Source organism: Oncorhynchus mykiss, chromosome 28, assembly GCF_057628025.1.
Source record: "Oncorhynchus mykiss isolate SJ-2025 chromosome 28, ASM5762802v1, whole genome shotgun sequence".
Classification (NCBI taxonomy): domain Eukaryota; kingdom Metazoa; phylum Chordata; class Actinopteri; order Salmoniformes; family Salmonidae; genus Oncorhynchus; species Oncorhynchus mykiss.
The window spans coordinates 40,985,508-41,013,087 of record NC_143049.1 but is presented as its reverse complement, the minus strand read 5'-3'; the positions used below and the strand labels follow the sequence as shown (position 1 = coordinate 41,013,087).

The window sequence follows — 27,580 nt, the reverse complement described above, 5'->3', positions numbered from 1 at the left end:
TATAGACCCGTAAGTCTAATACACTGTGACAAAATGGTAACAAAGCTCATGAGCAATAGAATGACCACAGTCTTACCCGACGTTAAAACATATCAAACACGGTTTATTCAAATTAGACACAAACTAATACACGTTTCAGTTTAAAACAATACGCAAAAAAGATATGGATTTATCATTAATGGCTGTTGGTCGAAAAGGCTGAATGACCATTTATATTCAAAACATCAGAAGTGTTGACCTTTCCAGCAAAAATAATACATTTTATAAAAATATGATAAATGATATATATATTTCAAGATCTTCATGAATAAGAAAAAGATTACATGGACAGGGGGGACCTGATCCTAGATCAGCACTCATTTTATGAGGCCCAGTCAATAACTTCCACAATCAGACTGTCACGTTTCAGGTAAGACCCAAATGCAGACTGTGTTGAAGTAACAATGTGTATTGCAGCAACAAGGGGAAGGAAAACGACAGGTCAAGGCAGGGGTCGATAGTCAAGAGTAGGGGCCAAGGTACAGGACGGCAGGTTGGCCCACGGTCAGGTCAGGCAGGGGTCGATAATCAAGAGTAGTGTCAAAGGTACAGGACTGCAGGCAGGCTCAGGGTCAGGACAGGCAAAGGTCAAAACCAGGAGAGTGAGAAAAATGGAGACTGGGGAAAAGCAGGAGCTGATACAAAACACTGGTTGACTTGACAAACAAGCAACCGACAGAGAACAAGTACCCGGGGGAGAATGGGGAGAAGTACCCGGGGGAAAATGGGGAGAAGTACCTGGGGGAGAAGTACCCGGGGGAGAAGTACCCGGGGGAGAATGGGGAGAAGTACCCGGGGGAGAATGGGGAGAAGTACCTGGGGGAGAATGGGGAGAAGTACCCGGGGGAGAATGGAGAGAAGTACCCGGGGGAGAATGGGCGACACCTGGAGGAGGGTTCGAGACAAGCACAAGGACAGGTGAAACAGATCAGGGCGTGACACAGACAAGATAACTTTAAATAGTAAGGTAAGTGTTCTGGGTTGTCGTGGTGATAACATGGTGTAAAGGTAGAAACTTCTCCAGCTGTAGAGGGCTTGAACTGGGCCAACTGTCCCTAGCTACCCTCTAGGCTGTAGAGGGCTTGAACTGTCCCTAGCTACCCTCTAGGCTGTAGAGGGCTTGAACTGTCCCTAGCTACCCTCCAGGCTGTAGAGGGCTTGAACTGTCCCTAGCTACCCTCTAGGCTGTAGAGGGCTTGAACTGGGCCTAGCTACCCTCTAGGCTGTAGAGGGCTTGAACTGTCCCTAGCTACCCTCTAGGCTGTAGAGGGCTTGAACTGTCCCTAGCTACCCTCTAGGCTGTAGAGGGCTTGAACTGTCCCTAGCTACCCTCTAGGCTGTCTTTGTAAATAATAATTTGTTGTTAATTAACTTGCCTAGTTAAATAAAAGGTTCAAATTAAACTTCTGCTCATAAAAATATAATGGTATATTTATTGTACAGGGTTGGGGGAACATATGCCAAGGCTAGTGTGTGGGTGCAGGCTTTGGTTCTAGCCAATCAGTTGATTAGTACAATCAGGCTGCAACAAAATCCTGCAGGCACAGAAACACTGGCCACACCCCTGTTTGAACTTGGTGCTGTTTACGCTTCTGACGACAAAACTCTGAAACAAAATGAGGCCATTATTACCAGTGTACACTATCAAATCTCAATGAGGCCATAATAAACTGTTTACAGTATCAATTCTTTAATTGTTATACATAGTGTACACCCTGTGATGAAGAGGTTGTTTAAGGACACATACAACCAGGTGGTTCACAGGCGAGAACAGAGTACCGTACTTTACTTAAATAAATAAAAACAACACCACCATTTATAAATGTGGCATAACTGCTGACCTGTAACCATGAAGTGTTAGGTGTTTTTTATGGGGTTAGAGCAACAAGTGGTGTTTAATTTGACACTTGTTATTTTTTGGTATCGGGTTGAGGAGTCGAAACCGTAGCATATTGGTTATGTTATATTAGTCAAGGAAATCTCTGTGATAATGTAGGTGATGTCATTATCCGTAGTCCCATTGTACGGATAATGTATTTCCCTTTAAACTCTGAACCCTTAACTCTGAACCCTTAACTCTGAACCCTTAACTCTGAACCCTTAACTCTGAACCCTTTAAACTCTGAACCCTTAACTCTGAACCCTTAACTCTGAACCCTTAACTCTGAACCCTTAACTCTGAACCCTTAACTCTGAACCCTTAACTCTGAACCCATACATGGGAGCTCGCGTTCATCTTCATTATTTTCTAACAATGAAATAAAGTATATTATTGCTTTTTACATATACATGTTATTTCATCTACTTGTCGTACCAATAAGAATGTGATATTTGTAATATTGCTGTAGAAAACATCTTCTGTCCGACGGATGCAAGGTGGGTCTGAAATGAACACAACAACACACACACAGCTCCAAAAAAATACAGGGAACACTTAAATAATGCAATGTAACTCCAAGTCGACCACACTGTGGTTTTCCACTTTCATTTTAGAGTGTGACTCCAAATCCAGACCCTCCATGGGTTGATACATTTCATTTCCATTGATCATTTTTTGTGTGATTTTTGTTGTCAGCACATTCAACTATGTAAAGAAAAAAAGTATTTAATAAGAATATTTAATTCATTCAGATCTAGGATGTGTTATTTTAGTGTTCCCTTATATATATTTATTAGGTCATATACCACAAACCACTGAGGTGCCTTATAAACTGGTTACCAACATAATTAGAGCAGTAAACAAGTAGTTATGCGTCATACCTGTTGGTACAGTATATTGTCTGATATACCACAGCTTTCAGCCAATCAGCATTCAGGGCTCGAACTACCCAGTTTATAATTTTCCACTGAATTACAGTTACGGAGCATCAGTGGTAGTATGGCTACTACAGGTGGTTTACCAACAGAGCATCAGTGGTAGTGTGGCTACTACAGGTGGTTTACCAACAGAGTATCAGTGGTAGTGTGGCTACTACAGGTGGTTTACCAACAGAGCATCAGTGGTAGTGTGGCTGCTACAGGTGGTTTACCAACAGAGCATCAGTGGTAGTGTGGCTACTACAGGTGGTTTACCAACAGAGTATCAGTGGTAGTGTGGCTACTACAGGTGGTTTACCAACAGAGCATCAGTGGTAGTGTGGCTACTACAGGTGGTTTACCAACAGAGCATCAGTGGTAGTGTGGCTACTACAGGTGGTTTACCAACAGAGCATCAGTGGTAGTGTGGCTACTACAGGTGGTTTACCAACAGAGTATCAGTGGTAGTGTGGCTACTACAGGTGGTTTACCAACAGAGCATCAGTGGTAGTGTGGCTACTACAGGTGGTTTACCAACAGAGCATCAGTGGTAGTGTGGCTACTACAGGTGGTTTACCAACAGAGTATCAGTGGTAGTATGGCTACTACAGGTGGTTTACCAACAGAGCATCAGTGGTAGTGTGACTACTACAGGTGGTTTACCAACAGAGCATCAGTCGTAGTGTGACTACTACAGGTGGTTTACCAACAGAGCATCAGTGGTAGTATGGCTACTACAGGTGGTTTACCAACAGAGCATCAGTGGTAGTGTGGCTACTACAGGTGGTTTACCAACAGAGCATCAGTGGTAGTGTGGCTACTACAGGTGGTTTACCAACAGAGCATCAGTGGTAGTATGGCTACTACAGGTGGTTTACCAACAGAGCATCAGTGGTAGTGTGGCTACTACAGGTGGTTTACCAACAGAGCATCAGTGGTAGTATGGCTACTACAGGTGGTTTACCAACAGAGCATCAGTGGTAGTATGGCTACTACAGGTGGTTTACCAACAGAGTATCAGTGGTAGTGTGGCTACTACAGGTGGTTTACCAACAGAGCATCAGTGGTAGTATGGCTGCTACAGGTGGTTTACCAACAGAGCATCAGTGGTAGTGTGGCTGCTACAGGTGGTTTACCAACAGAGCATCAGTGGTAGTATGGCTACTACAGGTGGTTTACCAACAGAGCATCAGTGGTAGTGTGGCTACTACAGGTGGTTTACCAACAGAGCATCAGTGGTAGTATGGCTGCTACAGGTGGTTTACCAACAGAGCATCAGTGGTAGTGTGGCTGCTACAGGTGGTTTACCAACAGAGCATCAGTGGTAGTATGGCTGCTACAGGTGGTTTACCAACAGAGTATCAGTGGTAGTGTGGCTACTACAGGTGGTTTACCAACAGAGCATCAGTGGTAGTATGGCTACTACAGGTGGTTTACCAACAGAGTATCAGTGGTAGTGTGGCTACTACAGGTGGTTTACCAACAGAGCATCAGTGGTAGTATGGCTACTACAGGTGGTTTACCAACAGAGTATCAGTGGTAGTGTGACTACTACAGGTGGTTTACCAACAGAGCATCAGTGGTAGTATGGCTACTACAGGTGGTTTACCAACAGAGCATCAGTGGTAGTATGGCTACTACAGGTGGTTTACCAACAGAGTATCAGTGGTAGTGTGACTACTACAGGTGGTTTACCAACAGAGCATCAGTGGTAGTATGGCTACTACAGGTGGTTTACCAACAGAGCATCAGTGGTAGTGTGGCTACTACAGGTGGTTTACCAACAGAGTATCAGTGGTAGTGTGACTACTACAGGTGGTTTACCAACAGAGCATCAGTGGTAGTGTGGCTACTACAGGTGATTTACCAACAGAGTATCAGTGGTAGTGTGACTGCTACAGGTGGTTTACCAACAGTACGTCCTCTGTAATAACGGAGCTCAAAGGAACCCAGATATTAATGGAACTTGTCTCCCCTCGCTCTCCTCTCTCCCCTCGCTCTCCTCTCTCCCCTCGCTCTCCTCTCTCCACCCGCCCTCCTCTCTCCTCTTCACTCGCCCTCCCCTCTCACCCTCTCCTCCCCTCTCACCCTCCCCTCTCCTCTCACCCTACCTCTCTCCACTCGCCCTCCTCTCTCCTCTTCACTCGCCCTCCCCTCTCACCCTCCCCTCTCCTCTCACCCTACCTCTCTCCACTCGCCCTCCTCTCTCCTCTCCACTCACCCTCCCCTCTCACCCTCCCCTCTCCTCTCACCCTACCTCTCTCCACTCGCCCTCCTCTCTCCTCTCCACTCGCCCTCCCCTCTCGCCCTCCCCTCTCACCCTCCCCTCTCCTCTCACCCTCCCCTCTCCTCTCACCCTACCTCTCTCCACTCGCCCTCCTCTCTCCTCTCCACTCGCCCTCCCCTCTCACCCTCCCCTCTCCTCTCACCCTACCTCTCTCCACTCGCCCCCCCTCTCTCCACTCGCCCTCCACCTTGTCAACCCCCAGCTTCCATAACGTTCAAGGAGCCAAAAAGAGCTCCTTGAAAAAGTTCAAGTGCGTTTAAGTCACAGAAGCAGTCTCCTTTCCCACAGGGTAGAAGCTACAGTAGTTTGTCATCTCAGGGGTAGAATAGAATCCTCTCTCATGTTCCACAGTACACATTCACACTATAACGTCTCTCGTCAGTGTCTCTATGTGTCTCTATGTCTGTTCCTTAACTATGGCAACGGAACAACAGAAGTGAAACCAACGATGCGAGAACCGCAGCAAAGTTCCTGCTGTTCTGGTTCCACGGTGTTCCATCATTACTCAGCCTAAGGTGTCGGTCCTCATCCTCCTCTCCCATGCCCTCTGACCTCTGACTGCTAGCGGAACACTCGACCAGGGGCATCTGGTACGAGGTCGCTCGTTTATCCGGCCGGTTGGGGCTGGACCCGTCGGAGGGTCTCTGTCCGTTGTATAGGAGGTATCGTCCATGGGCGTCCTGTTCCATGCGGAACAGCTCGTACTCTGTGTGTGGGAGGCGGATCCCCAACGCCACGCAGCCATTGGTCAGGGTGACGTCCTGTTCAACTCCGACCTCCCAGGAGCCCTGGGCGCCACACTCGTTACCATTGAACACGTTGAGGAGAGAAGTGGTGGCCAGGTCCATGGGCATCACACGCATGTGGTTCACTGGAGAGGGGTAGGAGGGAGGGAGGGAGTTGGAGGGGGTAGGAGGGAGGGAGAGAGGGGGTAGGAGGGAGGGACAGAGAGAGTTGGAGAGGGGTAGGAGGGAGGGAGGAAGAGTTGGAGGGGGGGTAGGAGGGAGGGAGAAAGAGTTGGAGGGGGGGTAGGAGGGAGGGAGGAAGAGTTGGAGGGGGGTAGAAGGGAGGGAGGAAGAGTTGGAGGGGGGGTAGGAGGGAGGGAGGAAGAGTTGGAGGAGGGGTAGGAGGGAGGGAGGAAGAGTTGGAGGGGGGGTAGGAGGGAGGGAGGAAGAGTTGGAGGGGGGGTAGGAGGGAGGGAGGAAGAGTTGGAGGGGGGGTAGGAGGGAGGGAGGAAGAGTTGGAGGGGGGTAGGAGGGAGGGAGAGAGAGTTGGAGGGGGGTAGGAGGGAGGGAGAGAGTTGGAGTGGGGGTGAGAGGGAGAGAGGAAGAGTTGGAGGGGGGGTAGGAGGGAGAGTTGGAGGGGGGTGAGAGGGAGAGAATGCAAGAGATGAGTTCAGTGATACATTTTTTTCTGAAATACTCAGATCAACATCTCAACCACACACTTCAAAATGAACCGCAACAGGGTTTAACCTCAACCTTTGACCCTTTACCTTTGAAGACGAACTCCGTGCCTCCCATAACTCTAGTAGAGTGCGTTCCTCGGCTGTACCTCCCTCTAGCGTAGATACTGAAGGAGGGGTGTTTGCAGATGGGGTCAGAGTAGTGGTAGTAGTGGCCCTCCCAGGTCTGGTTGTTGTCATGGAAGATGAAGTGACGGGTCAGGAAGAGGACCTCAGGACGGACCTCACAGCGCTGGCTCACCCACTGGCCAGTCAGCCCCACTGTCATGTCCGCCCGCGGCGCCAGGATGGGAGGGTGGAACTCATCCGACCGGTAGATGATACGACAGGCGACGCAGCCGGGGTCATGGTTCTGGAGGAGGAGAGAAGATTCAGAGAGGTAAAGAGAGAGCAGATCCTCAGATCCTCCAAAAGTCCTACAGCTGCACCATTGAGAGCATCTTGACTGGCTGTATCACCGCTTGGTATGGCAACTGCAAGGCACCCGACCGCAAGGCGCTACAGAGGGTGGTGAGTACAGCCCAGTACATCACTGAGGCCGATCTCCCTGCCATCCAGGACCTCAAAACCAGGCGGTGTCAGAGGAACGCACCAGAACATTGTCAAAGACTCCAGCCACCCAAGTCATAGACTGTTCTCTCTGCTACCGCACGGCAAGCTACCGCACGGCAAGCTACCGCACGGCAAGCTACCGCTACCGCACGGCAAGCTACCGCACTGCAAGCTACCGCACGGCAAGCTACCGCACGGCAAGCTACCGCGCGGCAAGCTACCGCACGGCAAGCTACCGCACGGCAAACGGCAAGTCTGGAACCAACCGAACCCCGAACAGCTTCTTCCCCCAAGCCATAAGACTGCTATTTAGCAAATCTAATGGCTATCTGCATTGACCCTTCACATTTATTTTGTATATATATATTTTTTTACTCTCTTGCACTGGACTCTACCCCACCCACACACACTGGACTCTACCCCACCCACACACACTGGACTCTACCCCACCCACACACACTGGACTCTACCCCACCCACACACACTGGACTCTACCCCACCCACCCACACACTGGACTCTACCCCACCCACACACACTGGACTCTACCCCACCCACACACACTGGACTCTACCCCACCAACACACACTGGACTCTACCCCACCCACACACACTGGACTCTACCCCACCCACACACACTGGACTCTACCCCACCCACACACACTGGACTCTACCCCACCCACCCACACACTGGACTCTACCCCACCCACACACACTGGACTCTACCCCACCAACACACACTGGACTCTACCCCACCCACACACACTGGACTCTACCCCACCCACACACACCGGACTCTACCCCACCCACACACACCGGACTCTACCCCACCCACACACACCGGACTCTACCCCACCCACACACACTGGACTCTACCCCACCCACACACACTGGACTCTACCCCACCCACACACACTGGACTCTACCCCACCCACACACACTGGACTCTACCCCACCCACACACACTGGACTCTACCCCACCCACACACACTGGACTCTACCCCACCCACACACACTGGACTCTACCCCACCCACACACACTGGACTCTACCCCACCCACACACACTGGACTCTACCCCACCCACACACACCGGACTCTACCCCACCCACACACACCGGACTCTACCCCACCCCCACACACCGGACTCTACCCCACCCACACACACCGGACTCTACCCCACCCACACACACTGGACTCTACCCCACCCACACACACTGGACTCTACCCCACCCACACACACTGGACTCTACCCACACACACACTGGACTCTAGCCCACCCACACACACTGGACTCTACCCCACCCACACACACTGGACTCTACCCCACCCACACACACCGGACTCTACCCCACCCACACACATTGGACTCTACCCCACCCACACACACTGGACTCTACCCCACCCACACACACTGGACTCTACCCCACCCACACACACTGGACTCTACCCCACCCACACACACTGGACTCTACCCCACCCACACACACCGGACTCTACCCCACCCACACACACCGGACTCTACCCCACCCACACACACCGGACTCTACCCCACCCACACACACCGGACTCTACCCCACCCACACACACTGGACTCTACCCCACCCCCACACACCGGACTCTACCCCACCCACACACACCGGACTCTACCCCACCCACACACACTGGACTCTACCCCACCCACACACACTGGACTCTACCCCACCCACACACACCGGACTCTACCCACACACACACTGGACTCTACCCCACCCACACACACTGGACTCTACCCCACCCACACACACTGGACTCTACCCCACCCACACACACTGGACTCTACCCCACCCACACACACTGGACTCTACCCCACCCACACACACTGGACTCTACCCCACCCACACACACTGGACTCTACCCCACCCACCCACCCACCCACTGGACTCTACCCCACCCACACACACTGGACTCTACCCCACCCACACACACTGGACTCTACCCCACCCACCAACCCACTGGACTCTACCCCACCCACCCACCCACCCACTGGACTCTACCCCACCCACACACACCGGACTCTACCCCACCCACCCACCCATTGGACTCTACCCCACCCACCCACCCACTGGACTCTACCCCACCCACCCACCCACTGGATTCTACCCCACCCACCCACCCACTGGACTCTACCCCACCCACCCACCCACTGGACTCTACCCCACCCACACACACTGGACTCTACCCACCCACACAAACTGGACTCTACCCACCCACACAAACTGGACTCTACCCCACCCACACACACTGGACTCTACCCCACCCACACACACTGGACTCTACCCCACCCACACACACTGGACTCTACCCCACCCACACACACTGGACTCTACCCCACCCACACACACTGGACTCTACCCAACCACACACACTGGACTCTACCCACCCACCCTAACTGGACTCTACCCCACCCACCCACACTGGACTCTACCCCACCCACACACACTGGACTCTTCCCCACCCACACACACTGGACTCTTCCCCACCCACACACACTGGACTCTACCCCACCCACACACACTGGACTCTACCCCACCCACACACACTGGACTCTACCCCACCCACACACACTGGACTCTACCCAACCACACACACTGGACTCTACCCAACCACACACACTGGACTCTACCCACCCACCCACACTGGACTCTACCCCACCCATCCACCCACTGGACTCTACCCCACCCACACACACTGGACTCTACCCCACCCACACACACTGGACTCTACCCCACCCACACACACTGGACTCTACCCCACCCACACACACTGGACTCTACCCCACCCACACACACTGGACTCTACCCCACCCACACACACTGGACTCTACCCACCCACACAAACTGGACTCTACCCACCCACACACACTGGACTCTACCCCACCCACCCACCCACTGGACTCTACCCCACCCACCCACCCACTGGACTCTACCCCACCCACCCACCCACTGGACTCTACCCCACCTACACACACTGGACTCTACCCCACCCACACACACTGGACTCTACCCCACCCACACACACCGGACTCTACCCCACCCACACACACACCGGACTCTACCCCACCCACACACACACCGGACTCTACCCCACCCACACACACACCGGACTCTACCCCACCCACACACACACCGGACTCTACCCCACCCACACACACTGGACTCTACCCCACCCACACACTGGACTCTACCCCACCCACCCACCCACACACTGGACTCTACCCCACCCACCCACCCACTGGACTCTACCCCACCCACACACACTGGACTCTACCCAACCACACACACTGGACTCTACCCACCCACCCACCCACACACACTGGACTCTACCCCACCCACACACACTGGACTCTACCCCACCCACCCACCCACTGGACTCTACCCCACCCACACACACTGGACTCTACCCCACCCACACACACTGGACTCTACCCACCCACCCACCCACACACACTGGACTCTACCCACCCACACACACTGAACTCTACCCACCCACACACACTGGACTCTACCCACCCACCCACACTGGACTCTACCCACCCACCCACACTGGACTCTACCCACCCACCCACACTGGACTCTAACCACCCACCCACCCACACTGGACTCTACCCACCCACACTGGACTCTACCCACCCACCCAACCACACTGGACTCTACCCACCCACCCACACTGGACCCCACCCACCCACCCACGCATACTGGACTCTACCCACCCACCCACCCACCCACCCACACTGGACTCTACCCACCCACCCACCCACACTGGACTCTACGCACCCACCCACACACACTGGACTCTACCCCACACACACTGGACTCTACCCACCCACACACACTGGACTCTACCCACCCACACTGGACTCTACCCACCCACCCTGGACTCTACCCCACACACACTGGACTCTACCCCACACACACTGGACTCTACCCACCCACACTGGACTCTACCCACCCACACTGGACTCTACCCACACACACACAGCCATTATATAATTTTCTGGAATTTTCCAAGCTGTTTAAAGGCAAAGTCAACTTAGTGTATGTAAACTTCTGACCCACTGGAATTGTGATACAGTGAATTATATAAGTGAAATAATCTGTCTGTAAACAATTGTTGGAAAAATGACTTGTGTCATGCACAAAGTAGATGTCCTAACCGAAATTTGTGGAGTGGTTGAAAAACAATTTTTAATGACTCCAACCTAAGTGTATGTAAACTCCCGACTTCAACTGTATACAAAGGAACAAACAGGCCCTAGAACTGAACTGGCCACCCAATACAATTGTCAACTGAAGCCAAAGTCTGTTAAGCGGTGGACAACAGACAGAGCAATACTCACCTTGGAGGTCTGGAAGAATTCCTGGTATCTAGAAGGTCTGTAGCACATCCTCTGGGCACGCTCAGTGTGGAAGTACCACACACACACACACAACGATATACAGTAAAGTACTAACCTTAGCATGTTGTAACGCAGCCTGATAGCTAGACGGCCTATAATAAATCCTCTGGGATTTCTCAGTGTGGAAGTACCACACACACACACACAACGATATACAGTAAAGTACTAACCTTAGCATGTTGTAACGCAGCCTGATAGCTAGACGGCCTATAATAAATCCTCTGGGATTTCTCAGTGTGGAAGTACCACACACACACACAACGATATACAGTAAAGTACTAACCTTAGCATGTTGTAACGCAGCCTGATAGCTAGACGGCCTATAATAAATCCTCTGGGATTTCTCAGTGTGGAAGTACCACACACACACACACAACGATATACAGTAAAGTACTAACCTTAGCATGTTGTAACGCAGCCTGATAGCTAGACGGCCTATAATAAATCCTCTGGGCACGCTCAGTGTGGATGTCTCCTAGAAACAGCTCCTCAACCAGGTGATCCACGTTATGATGGAGGTACTGTTTCTCCACACGCTGCAGCTGCAGGGGGAGAAGGAGGGGTTGGGGGGGGTAAGAAGGAGGCGGGGGGGAAGAAGGAGGTGTTGGGGGGAGAAGGAAGCGGAGGGTTTGGGGGGGAGAAGGAGGGGTTGGGGGGGAAGAAGGAGGTGGGGGGAGAAGGAGGGTTTGGGGGGGAGAAGGAGGTGTTGGGGGGAGAAGGAAGCGGAGGGGTTGGGGGGGGAGAAGGAGGGGTTGGGGGGGGAAGAAGGAGGTGGGGGGAGAAGGAGGGTTTGGGGGGGAGAAGGAGGTGTTGGGGGGAGAAGGAAGCGGAGGGGTTGGGGGGGGAGAAGGAGGTTTTGGAGGGTGAGAAGGAAGCGGAGGGGTTGGGGGGGGAGAAGGAGGTTTTGGAGGGTGAGAAGGAGGCGGAGGGGTTGGGGGGAGAGAAGGAAGCGGAGGGGTGAGAAGGAAGCGGAGGGGTTTGTGGGGGAAAAGGGAGGGGTTGGGGGAGAAGGAAGCGGGGGGGTTGGGGGGAGAAGGAGGATTTGGGGGGGAGAAGGAGGCGGGTGGGGGGGAAGGAGGGTTTGGGGGGGGAAGAAGGAGGGTTTGGGAGGGAGAAGGAGGGGTTGGGAGGGAGAAGGAGGGGTTGGGAGGGAGAAGGAGGGGTTGGGAGGGAGAAGGAAGCGGAGGGGTTGGGGGTTGGGGGGGGGATACTTTAATGTCCAATTTAGAAGAATGTCCAACAGAAATGTATTATCTTCTACTTTCTCCCTTGGAAAGACACAAACAGACAGGTTGATGTGGTCTGAACAGAGGTGCAATGCCCCCTGGGCAGTTTCTAAGGGTAAAGTGCCTTGCTCAAGAACACAACAACTGGATATGGCATCTAGCTGCCAACCCGCTCCCAACCAGATTTAGTCTGGAGTGGGATTTGAACCGGCCACCTTCCAGTTCGGAGCCCTCCTCACTAACCTGCAACTCGTGCATGGAGAAATTGAGCTCCCTGGAGCAGTCACAGCTCCCCTCCTCACTCCACAGCTCATAGTTTACATTGGGTTCCCATGGTGCTTTGCTCCTCATGGTGCCCAGACAGCTCCGGTTCAACCGCTGGCTCAGGTCCTTGGCCACCTCTGCACTGTGACACACCACCTGAGTAGTGGGATAGATACACATGTACTGTATAAACACACACAGACACACACACACGGTCATGCTGGAAGACACCCCCCCCCCTACCTGTGTGCGGTGGATCTGGTAGTCAGCCTCTGTTCCCCCTCTGATGATCCAGGAGGCCTGTCTGAGCCTCAGCCGTCCCTGGACCACCAGGGTGTAGGTGGGGCTGGTGCAGTGGTTGTCCCTGTAGTAGAACTGGTTGGCCTGGAACGTGTTGTTGGGGAAGAACCGGTACGACCGCGTCAGGAACTCTGGGCCAGAACGTACCTCACAGCTGGCCGACGGAGAGAGAGATGGATGGGGAGGGGAGTTAGAGAGAGATGGATAGGGACAGGACTTAGAGAGAGGTGGATGGGGACAGGACTTATGGGGACAGGACTTAGAGAGAGGTGGATGGGGACAGGACTTAGAGAGAGGCGGATGGGGACAGGACTTAGAGAGAGGCGGATGGGGACAGGACTTAGAGAGAGGGGGATGGGGACAGGACTTAGAGAGAGAGGTGGATGGGGACAGGACTTAGAGAGAGGTGGATGGGGACAGGACTTAGAGAGAGGTGGATGGGGACAGGACTTAGAGAGGGGTGGATGGGGACAGGACTTAGAGAGAGGGGGATGGGGGCAGGACTTAAGAGTTGTGTGTTTCCAAAGTAAACATCATACTGATTCTTTCCCACATGTCTGAGTATTTCCCCCCCAGACAGAAAATGTATCTGTTGGAGACGGGAATTCAGTCAAAAGCACACTGCACTACAGATTTCGGTTCAACTGTAAATTACCTTAAAAATCAAAAGAAATGTGCTTGTCTACAACGCATCTTTGATTGAATACCGTCGCCAATGTCACTGTATGTTGCATTAAGGTTGGGGGTTAGGATTAGAGTTAGGATTAGAGTTAGGGTTAGGATTAGAGTTAGGGTTAGGATTAGAGTTAGGGTTAGGATTAGAGCTAGGGTTAAGATTAGAGTTAGGGTTAGGACCTATTTTCTCTCCATATCCCTGGATTTCTACCGCAAGCTCTGGACATTTACACCTGGATCTTGCAGCTAGCTAGCTGCTATCCGAGTGACTATTGGCTTACGTTGGTCCCGGAGCAAACATCAATTATTCCGGAGCGAGCCAGCTGAAGAGTTCCATCAGCCACTCCTGGGCTACAATCACCTATCCGGACCCGTTTTACTGCCGACGCCGAGCCCCACCGGGCCTTCACGACTGGACTGCCGACGGCCCGGCTAGCTGTCTGAATCGCCGTGACCCCAACCAACCTCACTGGACCCTTATGATCACTCGGCTAAGCATGCCTCTCCTTAATGTCAATATGCCTTGTCCATTGCTGTTCTGGTTAGTGTTTATTGGCTTATTTCACTGTAGAGCCTCTAGCCCTGTTCATTATACCTTATCCAACCTTTCAGTTCCACCACCCACACATGCAATGACATCACCTGGTTTCAATTATGTTTCTAGAGACAATGTCTCTCTCACCATCACTCAGGTTTACCTTTGCCTAGGTTTACCTCCACTGTATTCACATCCTACCTTACCTTTGTCTGTACATTATACCTTGAAGCTATTTTATCGCCCCCAGAAAACCTCCTTTTACTCTCTGTTCCGGACGTCCTAGATGACCAATTCTCATAGCCTTTAGCCGTACCCTTATCCTACTCCTCCTCTGTTCCTCTGGTGATGTAGAGGTGAATCCAGGCCCTGCAGTGCCTAGCTCCACTCCTATTCCCAAGGCGCTCTCTTTTGATGACTTCTGTAACCGTAATAGCCTTGGTTTCATGAATGTTAACATTAGAAGCCTCCTTCCTAAGTTTGTTTTATTCACTGCTTTAGCACACTCTGCCAACCCGGATGTTCTAGCCGTGTCTGAATCCTGGCTTAGGAAGACCACCAAAAACTCTGAAATCTCCATCCCTAACTACAACATTTTCAGACAAGATAGAATGGCCAAAGGGTGCGGTGTTGCAATCTACTGCAGAGATAGCCTGCAGAGTTCTGTCCTACTATCCATGTCTGTACCCAAACAATTTGAATTTATACTATTAAAAATCCACCTCTCTAAAAACAAGCCTCTCACCGTTGCCGCCTGCTATAGACCACCCTCTGCCCCCAGCTGTGATCTGGACACCATATGTGAACTGATTGCCTCCCATCTATCTTCAGAGCTTGTGCTGCTAGATGACCTAAACTGGAACATGCTTAACACCCCGGCCATCCTACAATCTAAGCTTGATGCCCTCAATCGCACACAAATTATCAATGAACCTAGCAGGTACCACCCCAAAGCCGTAAACACGGGCACCCTCATAGATATCATCCTAACCAACTTGCCCTCTAAATACACCTCTGCTGTTTTCAACCAAGATCTCAGCGATCACTGCCTCATTGCCTGCATCCGTAATGGGTCAGCGGTCAAGCGACCTCCACTGTCAAATGCTCCCTGAAACACTTCAGCGAGCAGGGCTTTCTAATCGACCTGGCCCGGGTATCCTGGAAGGTTATTGACCTCATCCCGTCAGTATTTTTTTTTAAATACCTTCCTCAGCATCTTAAATAAGCATGCCCCATTCAAGAAATATAGAACCAGGAACAGATATAGCCCTTGGTTCTCTCCAGACCTGACTGCCCTTAACCGACACAAAAACATCCTATGGCGTTCTGCATTAGCATTGAACAGCCCCCGTGAAATGCAACTTTTCAGGGATGTTAGAAACCAATATACACAGGCAGTTAGAAAAGCCAAGGCTAGCTTTTTCAAGTAGAAATTTGCTTCCTGCAACACAAACTCAAAAAAGTTCTGGGACACCATAAAGTCCATGGAGAATAAGAGCACCCCCTTCCAGCTGCCCACTGCACTGAGGATAGGAAACTCTGTCACCACCGATAAATCCACTATAATTAAGAATTTCAATAAGCATTTTTCTACGGCTGGCCATGCTTTCCACCTGGCTACCCCTACTCCGGCCAACAGCCCTGCACCCCGCACAGTAACTCACCCAAGCCTTCCCCATTTCTCCTTCTCCCAAATCCAGTCATCTGATGTTCTGAAAGAGCTGCACAATCTGGACCCCTACAAATCAGCCGGGCTAGACAATCTGGACACTTTCTTTCTAAAATGATCTGCCGAAATTGTTGCAACCCCTATTACTAGCCTGTTCAACCTCTCTTTCGTATCATCTGAGATTCCCAATGATGGGAAAGCAGCTGCGGTCATCTCCCTCTTCAAAGGGGGGGACACTCTTGACCCAAACTGCTACAGACCTATATCTATCCTACCCTGCCTATCTAAGGTCTTCGAAAGCCAAGTCAACAAACAGATTACCGACCATTTCGAATCCCACCGCACCTTCTCCGCTATGCAATCTGGTTTCAGAGCTGGTCATGGGTGCACCTCAGCCATGCTCAAGGTCCTAAACGATATCTTAACCGCCATCGATAAGAAACAATACTGTGCAGCCGTATTCATTGACCTGGCCAAGGCTTTCGACTCTGTCAATCACCACATCCTCATCGGCAGACTCGATAGCCTTGGTCTCTCAAATGATTGCCTCGCCTGGTTCACCAACTATTTCTCTGATAGAGTTCAGTGTGTCAAATCAGAGGGCCTGTTGTCCGGGCCTCTGGCAGTCTCAATGGGGGTGCCACAGGGTTCAATTCTTGGGCCGACTCTCTTCTCTATATACATCAATGATGTCGCTCTTGCTGCTGGTGAATCTCTGATCCACCTCTACGCAGACGACACCATTCTCTATACTTCTGGCCCATCTTTGGACACTGAGTTAACTAACCTCCAGACGAGCTTCAATGCCATACAACTCTCCTTCCGTGGCCTCCAACTGCTCTTAAATACAAGTAAAACCAAATGCATGCTCTTCAACCGATCGCTACCTGCACCTGCCTGCCTGTCCAACATCACTACTCTGGACGGTTCTGACTTAGAATATGTGGACAACTACAAATACCTAAGTATCTGGTTAGACTGTAAACTCTCCTTCCAGACTCACATCAAACATCTCCCATCCAAAGTTAAATCTAGAATTGGCTTCCTATTTTGCAACAAAGCATCCTTCACTCATGCTGCCAAACATACCCTTGTAAAACTGATAATCCTACCGATCTTCGACTTCTGCGATGTCATTTACAAAATAGCCTCCAATACCCTACTCAATAAATTGGATGTAGTCTATTACAGTGCCATCCGTTTTGTCACCAAAGCCCCATATACTACCCACCACTGCGACCTGTACGCTCTCGTTGGCTGGCCCTCGCTTCATACTCGTCGCCAAACCCACTGACTCCAGGTCATCTACAAGACCCTGCTAGGTAAAGTCCCCCCTTATCTCAGCTCGCTGGTCACCATAGCAGCACCCACCTGTAGCACGCGCTCCAGCAGGTATATCTCTCTGGTCACCCCCAAAACCAATTCTTCCTTTGGCCACCTCTCCTTCCAGTTCTCTGCTGCCAATGACTGGAACGAACTACAAAAATCTCTGAAACTGGAAACACTTATCTCCCTCACTAGCTGTAAGCACCAGCTGTCAGAGCAGCTCACAGATTACTGCACCTGTACATAGCCCATCTATAATTTAGCCCAAACAACTACCTCTTCCCCTACTGTATTTATTTATTTATTTTGCTCCTTTGCACCCCATTATTTCTGGAGTTAGGGTTGAGGTTAGGGTTGAGGCTAGGGTTAGAGTTGGGGTTGGATTTAGTGTTAGGATTAGAGTTAGGGTTGAGGGTTAGGGTTGACGCTAGGGTTATGGTTGGAGTTAGGATTAGGATTTGAGTTAGGGTTGAGGCTAGGGTTGGAGTTAGGGTTGAGGCTAGGGTTAGGGTTGGGGCTAGGTTTGGAGCCTGGTTTAGTCGTACCTGGTGGAGACCCAGTGTCCCTCTATGTTGGGGGGAATCTGGACGGTGATCCGGGCCCCGTGGTGGAGATGCTTCAACATGTGGTGACACTGGGAGTGTTTAGCAGGACGACCAAACGTCTTCTCCAGGGACAGCAGGCGATTGGAGCGGCCCTCTGAGTAGTGGAGGGACGAACCCTCAGCCCAACCTAATGGGAGTTAACAGAGACAATAGGTTATAAACCCTCAGTCCAACCTAATGAGAGACAATAGGTTACAAACCCTCAGCCAGACCTAATGGGAGGCAACAGAGACAATAGGTTACAAACCCTCAGCCCAACCTAATGGGAGTCAACAGAGACAATAGGTTACAAACCCTCAGTCCAACCTAATGGGAGTCAACGTAGACAATAGGTTACAAACCCTCAGCCCAACCTAATGGGAGTCAACAGAGACAATAGGCTATAATTAGTAAGGCACTCAACAGTGGCAACAAGAGTTGTTAGCACCAGCATATGTTCTACTCATTTAAACAAAAAAAAAGGGCTTAGTAGGAGTCTTTGTTTCCTGGGAACAATTTACACATAACATCAGTGACTAGACCTTAGTTTAATAAGCCACAGTCTGAGATGCCTTGAAATACATCCACAGGTACACCTCCAATTGATTCAAATGATGTCAATTAGCCTATCAGAAGCTTCTAAAGCCATGATATCATTTTCTGGAATTTCCAAAGCTGTTTAAAGGCAAAGTCAATTTAGTGTTTGTAACCACCAGTGTGTTGGTTTAGCATTGAACTGAGAATGCACGAGCAGAAAATAACCCCACACCTACTGTAAAATATGGTGGTGGATACTTTTTGTTTTTGTAGGGAGACTCAGCAAGCTGCGAGATCCGAGCGATTTAAGGCGTTAGACTTGAAATCCAATGCGGTCTCCCCGTTTTCGAACCCTGCTCACAGCACTTTGACAAACCAGTCTTTATTTGTAACATGTCATTGGTGACTTCATATGGATAATGTGCTTAATACTCAGTAATTTTAAGTCTTCAGAAAACATCTTCCTTGACAACCAGTTCGAATAGGCTCTTCTTCTCCAATACAAATTATCAACCAACCTACCTACCCTTAATGCGTGAACATCGTCACCCTCATAGATATCATCCTGACCAACCTGCCCTCTAAATACACCTCTTCTGTCTTCAACCAGGATCTCAGCGATCACTGCCTCATTGCCTGCGTCCGAAATGGGTCAGCGGTCAAACGACCACCCCTCATCACTGTCAAACGACCACCCCTCATCACTGTCAAACGACCACCCCTCATCACTGTCAAACGACCACCCCTCATCACTGTCAAACGACCTCCCCTCCTCATCACTGTCAAACGACCACCCCTCATCACTGTCAAACGACCTCCCCTCATCACTGTCAAACGACCTCCCCTCATCACTGTCAAACGACCATCCCCTCATGTCAAACGCTCCCTGAAACACTTCAGCGATCAGGCCTTTCTAATCGACCTGGCCCGGTGTATCCTGGAAGGATATTGATCTCATCCTGTCAGTAGAGAATACCTGGTTGTTTTTTAAAAGTGCCTTCCTCACCATCTTAAATAAGAATGACACATTCAAAAAATGTAGAACTAAGAACAGATATAGCCCCTGGTTCTCTCCAGACCTGACTGCCGTTGACCAGCACAAAAACATCATGTGGCTGACTGCACTAGCATCGAATAGTCCCCGCGATATGCAGCTTTTCAGGGAAGTCAGGAACCAATACACGCAGTAAGTTAGGAAAGCAAAGCCTAGCTTTTTCAAACAGAAATTTGCATAATGTTTTGGGACACTGTAAAGTCCATGGAGAATAAGAGTACCTCCTCCCAGCTGCCCACTGCACTGAGGCTAGGAAATACTGTTACCACAGATAAATCTACGATAATCGAGAATTTCAAAAAGCATTTTTCTACGGCTGGCCATGCTTTCCACCTGGCTACCCCTACCCCGATCAACAGCTCAGCACCCCCCACAGCAACTTTCCCAAGGGCCCATTCCAGCAATGGAATGATCTGCCGATCCATGTGAGAGACGCAGATTCACTCTCAACCTTTAACTCTTTACATTTAGCCTATAACCATTACATTTAGCCTATAACCATATCATTTAGCCTATAACCATTACATTTAGCCTATAAACATTACATTTAGCCATAGACATTATGAAATGCTTCTCCGTACTGCTTATGAATGTGGTTTGTACGGGTTATGAATGTGGTTTGTACGGGTTATGAATGTGGTTTGTACGGGTTCTGAATGTGGTTTGTATGGGTGATGAATGTGGTTTGTATGGGTTATGAATGTGGTTTGTATGGGTGATGAATGTGGTTTGTATGGGTTATGAATGTGGTTTGTATGGGTGATGAATGTGGTTTGTATGGGTTATGAATGTGGTTTGTATGGGTTATGAATGTGGTTTGTACGGGTTATGAATGTGGTTTGTATGGGTTATGAATGTGGTTTGTATGGGTGATGAATGTGGTTTGTATTGGTTATGAATGTGGTTTGTACGGGTTATGAATGTGGTTTGTACGGGTTATGAATGTGGTTTGTATGGGTTATGAATGTGGTTTGTATGGGTGATGAATGTGGTTTGTATGGGTTATGAATGTGGTTTGTATGGGTGATGAATGTGGTTTGTATGGGTGATGAATGTGGTTTGTATGGGTGATGAATGTGGTTTGTATGGGTTATGAATGTGGTTTGTATGGGTTATGAATGTGGTTTGTACGGGTTATGAATGTGGTTTGTATGGGTGATGAATGTGGTTTGTATGGGTTATGAATGTGGTTTGTACGGGTTATGAATGTGGTTTGTATGGGTTATGAATGTGGTTTGTATGGGTGATGAATGTGGTTTGTATGGGTGATGAATGTGGTTTGTATGGGTGATGAATGTGGTTTGTATGGTTTATGAATGTGGTTTGTATGGGTGATGAATGTGGTTTGTATGGGTTATGAATGTGGTTTGTATGGGTGATGAATGTGGTTTGTATGGGTGATGAATGTGGTTTGTATGGGTTATGAATGTGGTTTGTATGGGTGATGAATGTGGTTTGTATGGGTGATGAATGTGGTTTGTATGGTTTATGAATGTGGTTTGTATGGGTTATGAATGTGGTTTGTATGGGTGATGAATGTGGTTTGTATGGTTTATGAATGTGGTTTGTATGGGTGATGAATGTGGTTTGTATGGGTTATGAATGTGGTTTGTATGGGTGATGAATGTGGTTTGTACGGGTTATGAATGTGGTTTGTATGGGTGATGAATGTGGTTTCTATGGTTTATGAATGTGGTTTGTATGGGTGATGAATGTGGTTTGTATGGTTTATGAATGTGGTTTGTATGGGTTATGAATGTGGTTTGTATGGTTTATGAATGTGGTTTGTATGGGTGATGAATGTGGTTTGTATGGGTTATGAATGTGGTTTGTATGGGTGATGAATGTGGTTTGTATGGGTTATGAATGTGGTTTGTATGGGTGATGAATGTGGTTTGTATGGGTTATGAATGTGGTTTGTATGGGTGATGAATGTGGTTTGTATGGGTTATGAATGTGGTTTGACATCAGGGCATGTGTTGTCGAGTATTTCCTCGAAGAGTTTCCTCGATATGTTTCCCTGAATAGCTTCCTTGAAATGTGACCAACAGCTCGTTGGTATCTGATCCTGTACTGTTGCACCTGATACCCAGCCCTTACATACTAGTCACAGACTGTGTGTCAATAACTTCACATGTAACTATATCAAAACTGTAAATATAACTACATTATTTTCAGAACGCGCATACCAGCAGGAAATACCACTTTTAAAAGATAAAATACCTACCCTGAGTACCCCGACTACAGGTCGGGAACATTGTCACAACATTGCCGTTTGTCTTGGAGATGGACTCATTCACTCACTGGTGGTTCTGTGTCAACTGGAAAAGTTCTCTGTGATCTAGAGCTCTGCTGGGAGCTCGGTGGTTCTCTTTTATTTAGATAAGAAACCCAACAGGAAAGTTTCTCTGTGATCTAGAGCTCTGCTGGGAGCTCGGTGATTCTATTTGATTTAGATAAGAAAACCTTTCCTGTTGGTTATCTGTGATCTAGAGCTCTGCTGGGAGCTTGGTGGTTCTCTTTGATTTATGGTCAATCCATGTCATTTCAGCAAGCCATGACACCCACCATCTCAGATTGTTCTGAAATCGTTTCTGTAGTTAGAAACAGATAAGATCAGCATTCCTGTGACATTATGTTGATGAAATATAATTGAATATCTGAGAAATTAACTAATTGATTAAATCCAAATTGGCCATCTTAATTTATAGAATTCATATACACTGAACAAATATATAAATGCAACATGGAACAATTTCAAAGATTTTACTGAATTACAGTTCATATAAAGAAATCAGTCAGTTCTGACCACTAGATGGTGCTGTTCCTGATATTACCAGGTTCTGACCACTAGATGGTGCTGTTCCTGATATTACCATGTTCCAGAGGTGGGACCAAGTCATTGTTTTACAAGTCACAAGTCTTAGCACTCAAGTCCCAAGTCAAGACAGGCAAGTCCGAGTCAAGTCAAGACTGTCAAGTATCAAGGCAAATCTCAAGTCCTAAACAAGTCATAATGTGCTCTTCACCAAATGTAATACCATGTCATATTTGAAACAAGAGTAAAAGTATATTATATTTACGCAAATCATGAAAGCTTTAAAAAAAATAATTTAGATATTCATTACTTTACAAAGAAACATTATATTTCCATTTCCCCCTCTATCTCTCTGTGACAGCGGGACAGGCGTGGTAGGCCGGGTCGGGTCATGTGCGGTGGTTGCATAGAAATACATCACCTACAACAGTCTTTGCCGTGTAGAATAGAGAATCGAGTACAGATCTATATATTGCATTTCTATCTGGAAAACTGTTTCTGAATGCGGTGCCTCAGATGAAATAAGCTGCCGTTCTTCATTCATTATCAGCGGAGAGAAAGATCAAAACGGTGGAGGACAGCCGAGAGGGGGAGTGGGGGGGGGGGGGGGGATTTGTGTGAAGCATAAACACAATCAGAGGTTCAAGCACCCCCCTGTAATCAGCAGGTTAGGAAGAGTACACAACCAATCTAGGAGGCACTCTGCCACAAATATGCTCATTTGATCTTTTCCAGCTTCAAACAGCGTGGTGGCGAGTCAATCTGCAAGTCTAATCAAGTCAAGCAGTGAGGAGGGCACATAACCATACAGGCTCCAGACATCACAAGCAGTGAGGAGAGCACATAACCATACAGGCTCCAGACATCACAAGCAGTGAGGAGAGCACATAACCATACAGGCTCCAGACATCACAAGCCAGGCAAAAAGAAACCCATGAAACAAGTTACACACACTCATAGACACACAACCTCGTGTGATGGATAGCTGTCGGCTGTATTAGATTTACTGTTCTTTGTGCAGCTTCAAATGTCAAACAAAGTTGGAAGTTGTTGCGCCTCCGTCTGTAATCGGGTCGGGGAGGGTCGGGGAGGCTTGGGGAGGGTCGGGGAGGCTTGGGGAGGGCCGGGGAGGCTTGGGGAGGGTCGGGAGGGTCGGGGAGGCTTGGGGAGGGTCGGGGAGGGCCGGGGAGGCTTGGGGAGGGTCGGGGAGGCTTGGGGAGGGTCGGGGAGGCTTGGGGAGGGTCGGGGAGGCTTGGGGAGGGTCGGGGAGGGCCGGGGAGGCTTGGGGAGGGTCGGGGAGGCTTGGGGAGGGTCGGGGAGGGCCGGGGAGGCTTGGGGAGGGTCGGGGAGGCTTGGGGAGGGTCGGGCCGGGGAGGCTTGGGGAGGGTTGGGGAGGGTCGGGGAAGGTATCAGGGCAGGTGGAGCCATAAGGCTCACGTCCAAGTCAAGTCACGAGTCATTGGTGTTAAAGTCAAAGTCGAGTTGCAAATCATCATATTAATAAACCCCAGGAAGAGTAGCTGCTGCCTTGACAGGAACTAATGGGGATCCATAATAAACCCCAGGAAGAGTAGCTGCTGCCTTGGCAGGAACTAATGGGGATCCATAATAAACCCCAGGAACAGTAGCTGCTGCAGGAACTAATGGGGATCCATAATATACCCCAGGAAGAGTAGCTGCTGCCTTGGCAGGAACTAATGGGGATCCATAATAAACCCCAGGAAGAGTAGCTGCTGCCTTGGCAGGAACTAACGGGGTTTCATAATAAACCCCAGGAAGAGTAGCTGCTGCCTTGGCAGGAACTAATGGGGATCCATAATAAACCCCAGGAAGAGTAGCTGCTGCCTTGGCAGGAACTAATGGTGATCCATAATAAACCCCAGGAAGAGTAGCTGCTGCCTTGGTAGGAACTAATGGGGATCCATAATAAACCCCAGGAAGAGTAGCTGCTGCCTTGGCAGGAACTAATGGGGCTCCATAATAAACCCCAGGAAGAGTAGCTGCTGCCTTGGCAAGAACTAAAGGGGGCTCCATAATAAACCACAGGAAGAGTAGCTGCTGCCTTGGCACAAACTAATGGTGATCCATAATAAACCCCAGGAAGAGTAGCTGCTGCCTTGGCAGGAACTAATCGTGATCCATAATAAACCCCAGGAAGAGTAGCTGCTGCCTTGACAGGAACAAATGGGGATCCATAATAAACCCCAGGAAGAGTAGCTGCTGCCTTGGCAGAAACTAATGGTGATCCATAATAAACCCCAGGAAGAGTAGCTGCTGCCTTGGCAGGAACTCATGTTGATCCATAATAAACCCCAGGAAGAGTAGCTGCTGCCTTGGCAGGAACTAATGGTGATCCATAATAAACCCCAGGAAGAGTAGCTGCTGCCTTGGCAGTCTGTCCGTCCATTACGTAACTCTGTTCTGGGTTCTGTCCCAAATGCCACCCTATTCCCTATGTAGTGCATTACTTTTGACCATGGCCCACTGATCCAGTCTGACAGCCTGGTTTTACAGTCTACACTGATCCAGTCTGACAGCCTGGTTTTACAGCCTACACTGATCCAGTCTGACAGCCTGGTTTTACAGTCTACACTGATCCAGTCTGACAGCCTGGTTTTACAGTCTACACTGATCCAGTCTGACAGCCTGGTTTTACAGTCTACACTGATCCAGTCTGACAGCCTGGTTTTACAGTCTACACTGATCCAGTCTGACAGCCTGGTTTTACAGTCTACACTGATCCAGTCTGACAGCCTGGTTTTACAGTCTACACTGATCCAGTCTGACAGTCTGGTTTTACAGCCTACACGGATCCAGCCTGAGAGCCTGGTGTCACTGCTGTAGGGATAGGCTGCAATAAAGTCCCACTTAATTGAATGTTAGATTCACTTAAACACACTTATGGGTAAGTGGATTCTAAAAGGTATTTTTATCTCGTAGCTCATTTGAAGTGGTGGCCAAGTCATTTGAACAGGTCAGTTTAAGTTCAGTAATCTACTGTTAGAGAGAGAGAGAGAGAGGGTGTGTGTGTGTGTGTGTGTGTGTGTGTGTGTGAGCTAGTAGAAATGTTTTGAGTAGTTGGGCCCTGTCTCCCATTGTGTTCATCTACCCTGTTGCCATGGCTATGCTTTTATTACTTTCTTTGCCTCAAATATGTCCAGCAATTTGGCCAAATACATTAGTCATTATCAAATACTCTGTTCAATTCTGGTGACAACTTTTCGACTCATGGGTATTTTACCATATTATACAATTATCAGGCCAAATAGAGAAAAAAGATTTAGAAAATTAGGTACAGTCTAAATATATGTACATGAAGCCCAAACCAGGCTGTAACACAACCGAACGTGACTGGGAATCTCATAGGGCGGCGCACAATTGGCCCAGCGTCGTCCGGGTTTTGGCCGGGGTTGTAGGCGGTCATTGTAAATAAGAATTTGTTCTTAATTGACTTGCCTAGTTAAATGAAGGTTAAACAAAGGTTACACAAGACTATGGCCTAATGAGGTACAGTTTGGCCCTATATGGAGGGTCTATAACATCTAGTAATATACGGAGGGTCTATAACATCTAGTAATAGTAATTGCGGAAACCAAATTGATGAACTAACATCATAATTATGTGTGCGTGCGCTTGTGCACACTATTGTTTAGGAGTGGATTTCATATGGACTCCAATTAAAAGTCATATTCAATTATTTAAATAAGGAACATTTCTATTTTATAGTTACTTGAAAAGTTAGAATTAGACAGCGAACACCATTATTATAAATTCAGTAAAACACATATTGTAATGTCTCTTACCGAAAACCGCAACGACGAGTAATACTACGGAAGGCCCCATTCCTGTAGACGTTGGGAACAGTGATGAGCCTGTTTCCATGGAGTGTTAATGTTCCTCAACGGCGCGTCCTCAGTCAATACTTGATGGAATCCAACATTCTGTGTCCATAATGTGTCTCAATGATATCCAGCAAACATCAGAGGATGTTGGAATAATGAGTTTAATTGTTATTAAACTGAATTTTCGGCAACGCAAGGAATCATTTCATTACGTGTCTGTACGGCTTCGAAGAGCGAAGAAACGAACGTCCCATACTCCGATCCATCTAAAGTTTAAGTGCGCCTCGTCTTCTATTACAAAACAAGAAATGTTCGACTACAGAAGTTGGCGACATGTTTTTCTTTGTCTCCCCAAACTAAATAGAACAACGTGCTGCAACGGAATGTAGACTTGTGGAGAGACGCTCGTGTTCCTGCAGCACCACGGAGAATCCCACTTTATTCTACCAGACTTGTTTCATTATGGTAATCTCTGCGTCGGAGTCGGAACCCCGTGCGTCGTCGTGTGTGTAGAGAGGAGAGCGCTGGCAGAGGACCCCCCCCCGTCTCCATCCGATGAGTTTGTAGGGGCGTGCGGGTGGAGTGGATCCATGTGTATTCTAGGCTTGCCACATGATTCTAATCAACACTTTGATTTTTTTTGAAGAATAGGCTACAATTTATGCATATGCCTAACATACAAATGAATAGTGTCGTTTTTTCCCCACGTTTTTCACGGTTTATTGTATTTTTCACGTTTATTTTTTATTTTTTACAAAAGTGTAAAGTCAACACAAATGCGTAATATATTATACAAATATTAAACACTTTTTGGAATTGATCAAAACTTTCCATTTTAACACATTTTTCTCCATTGTAAATGCTATTGATGGGTTCTTCCCGCTGTCTGTATTTCATACATCCTCTCCGTGGTGAGATTGTGTGTGTGTGTGTGTGTGTGTGTGTGTGTGTGTGTGTGTGTGTGTGTGTGTGTGTGTGTGTGTGTGTGTGTGTGTGTGTGTGTGTGTGTGTGTGTGTGTGTGTGTGTGTGTGTGTGTGTGTGTGTGTCCATGTAAGGTAGTTGACATTCTGTCAGCTGCAACAATTTGATTATTGTAAAAAATACATTGTAGGTTTTACATAGGAAATAAAAAGCCTTATACCAGTTTATTGTTTTTTAACAAAGATAATGTGGAAG

General features: G+C 48.9%; 1 protein-coding gene and 1 long non-coding RNA gene across 3 annotated transcripts; both read right to left on the bottom strand.

Moving 5' to 3' along the window:
• Window positions 1–82: 82 nt before the first annotated feature.
• LOC149971183 (uncharacterized) lies at window positions 83–4,901 on the bottom strand. The gene is made up of 2 exons (XR_016492977.1): window positions 808–4,901; window positions 83–777 (listed from the first exon to the last, which is right to left on the bottom strand). It is a non-coding gene; the product is annotated as an uncharacterized LOC149971183 (long non-coding RNA).
• Window positions 4,902–5,270: 369 nt separating this feature from the next.
• Window positions 5,271–26,941, bottom strand: LOC110508250 (protein APCDD1). 2 transcript variants are annotated; one of them, XM_090226006.1, is made up of 8 exons: window positions 26,365–26,941; window positions 18,114–18,300; window positions 13,307–13,517; window positions 13,043–13,219; window positions 12,043–12,115; window positions 11,744–11,814; window positions 6,618–6,939; window positions 5,271–5,993 (listed from the first exon to the last, which is right to left on the bottom strand). In XM_090226006.1, exons 1-8 carry the CDS (start codon window positions 26,441–26,443, stop codon window positions 5,533–5,535), a joined length of 1,581 nt encoding a protein of 526 aa, XP_090082132.1. In that variant the 5' UTR covers window positions 26,444–26,941; the 3' UTR covers window positions 5,271–5,532. The 2 variants fall into 2 exon arrangements, with proteins under 2 accessions (XP_090082132.1, XP_090082133.1); XM_090226007.1 differs by lacking the exon at window positions 11,744–11,814 and having other exon boundaries at window positions 11,972–12,115.
• Between the last annotated feature and the right edge of the window lie 639 nt (window positions 26,942–27,580).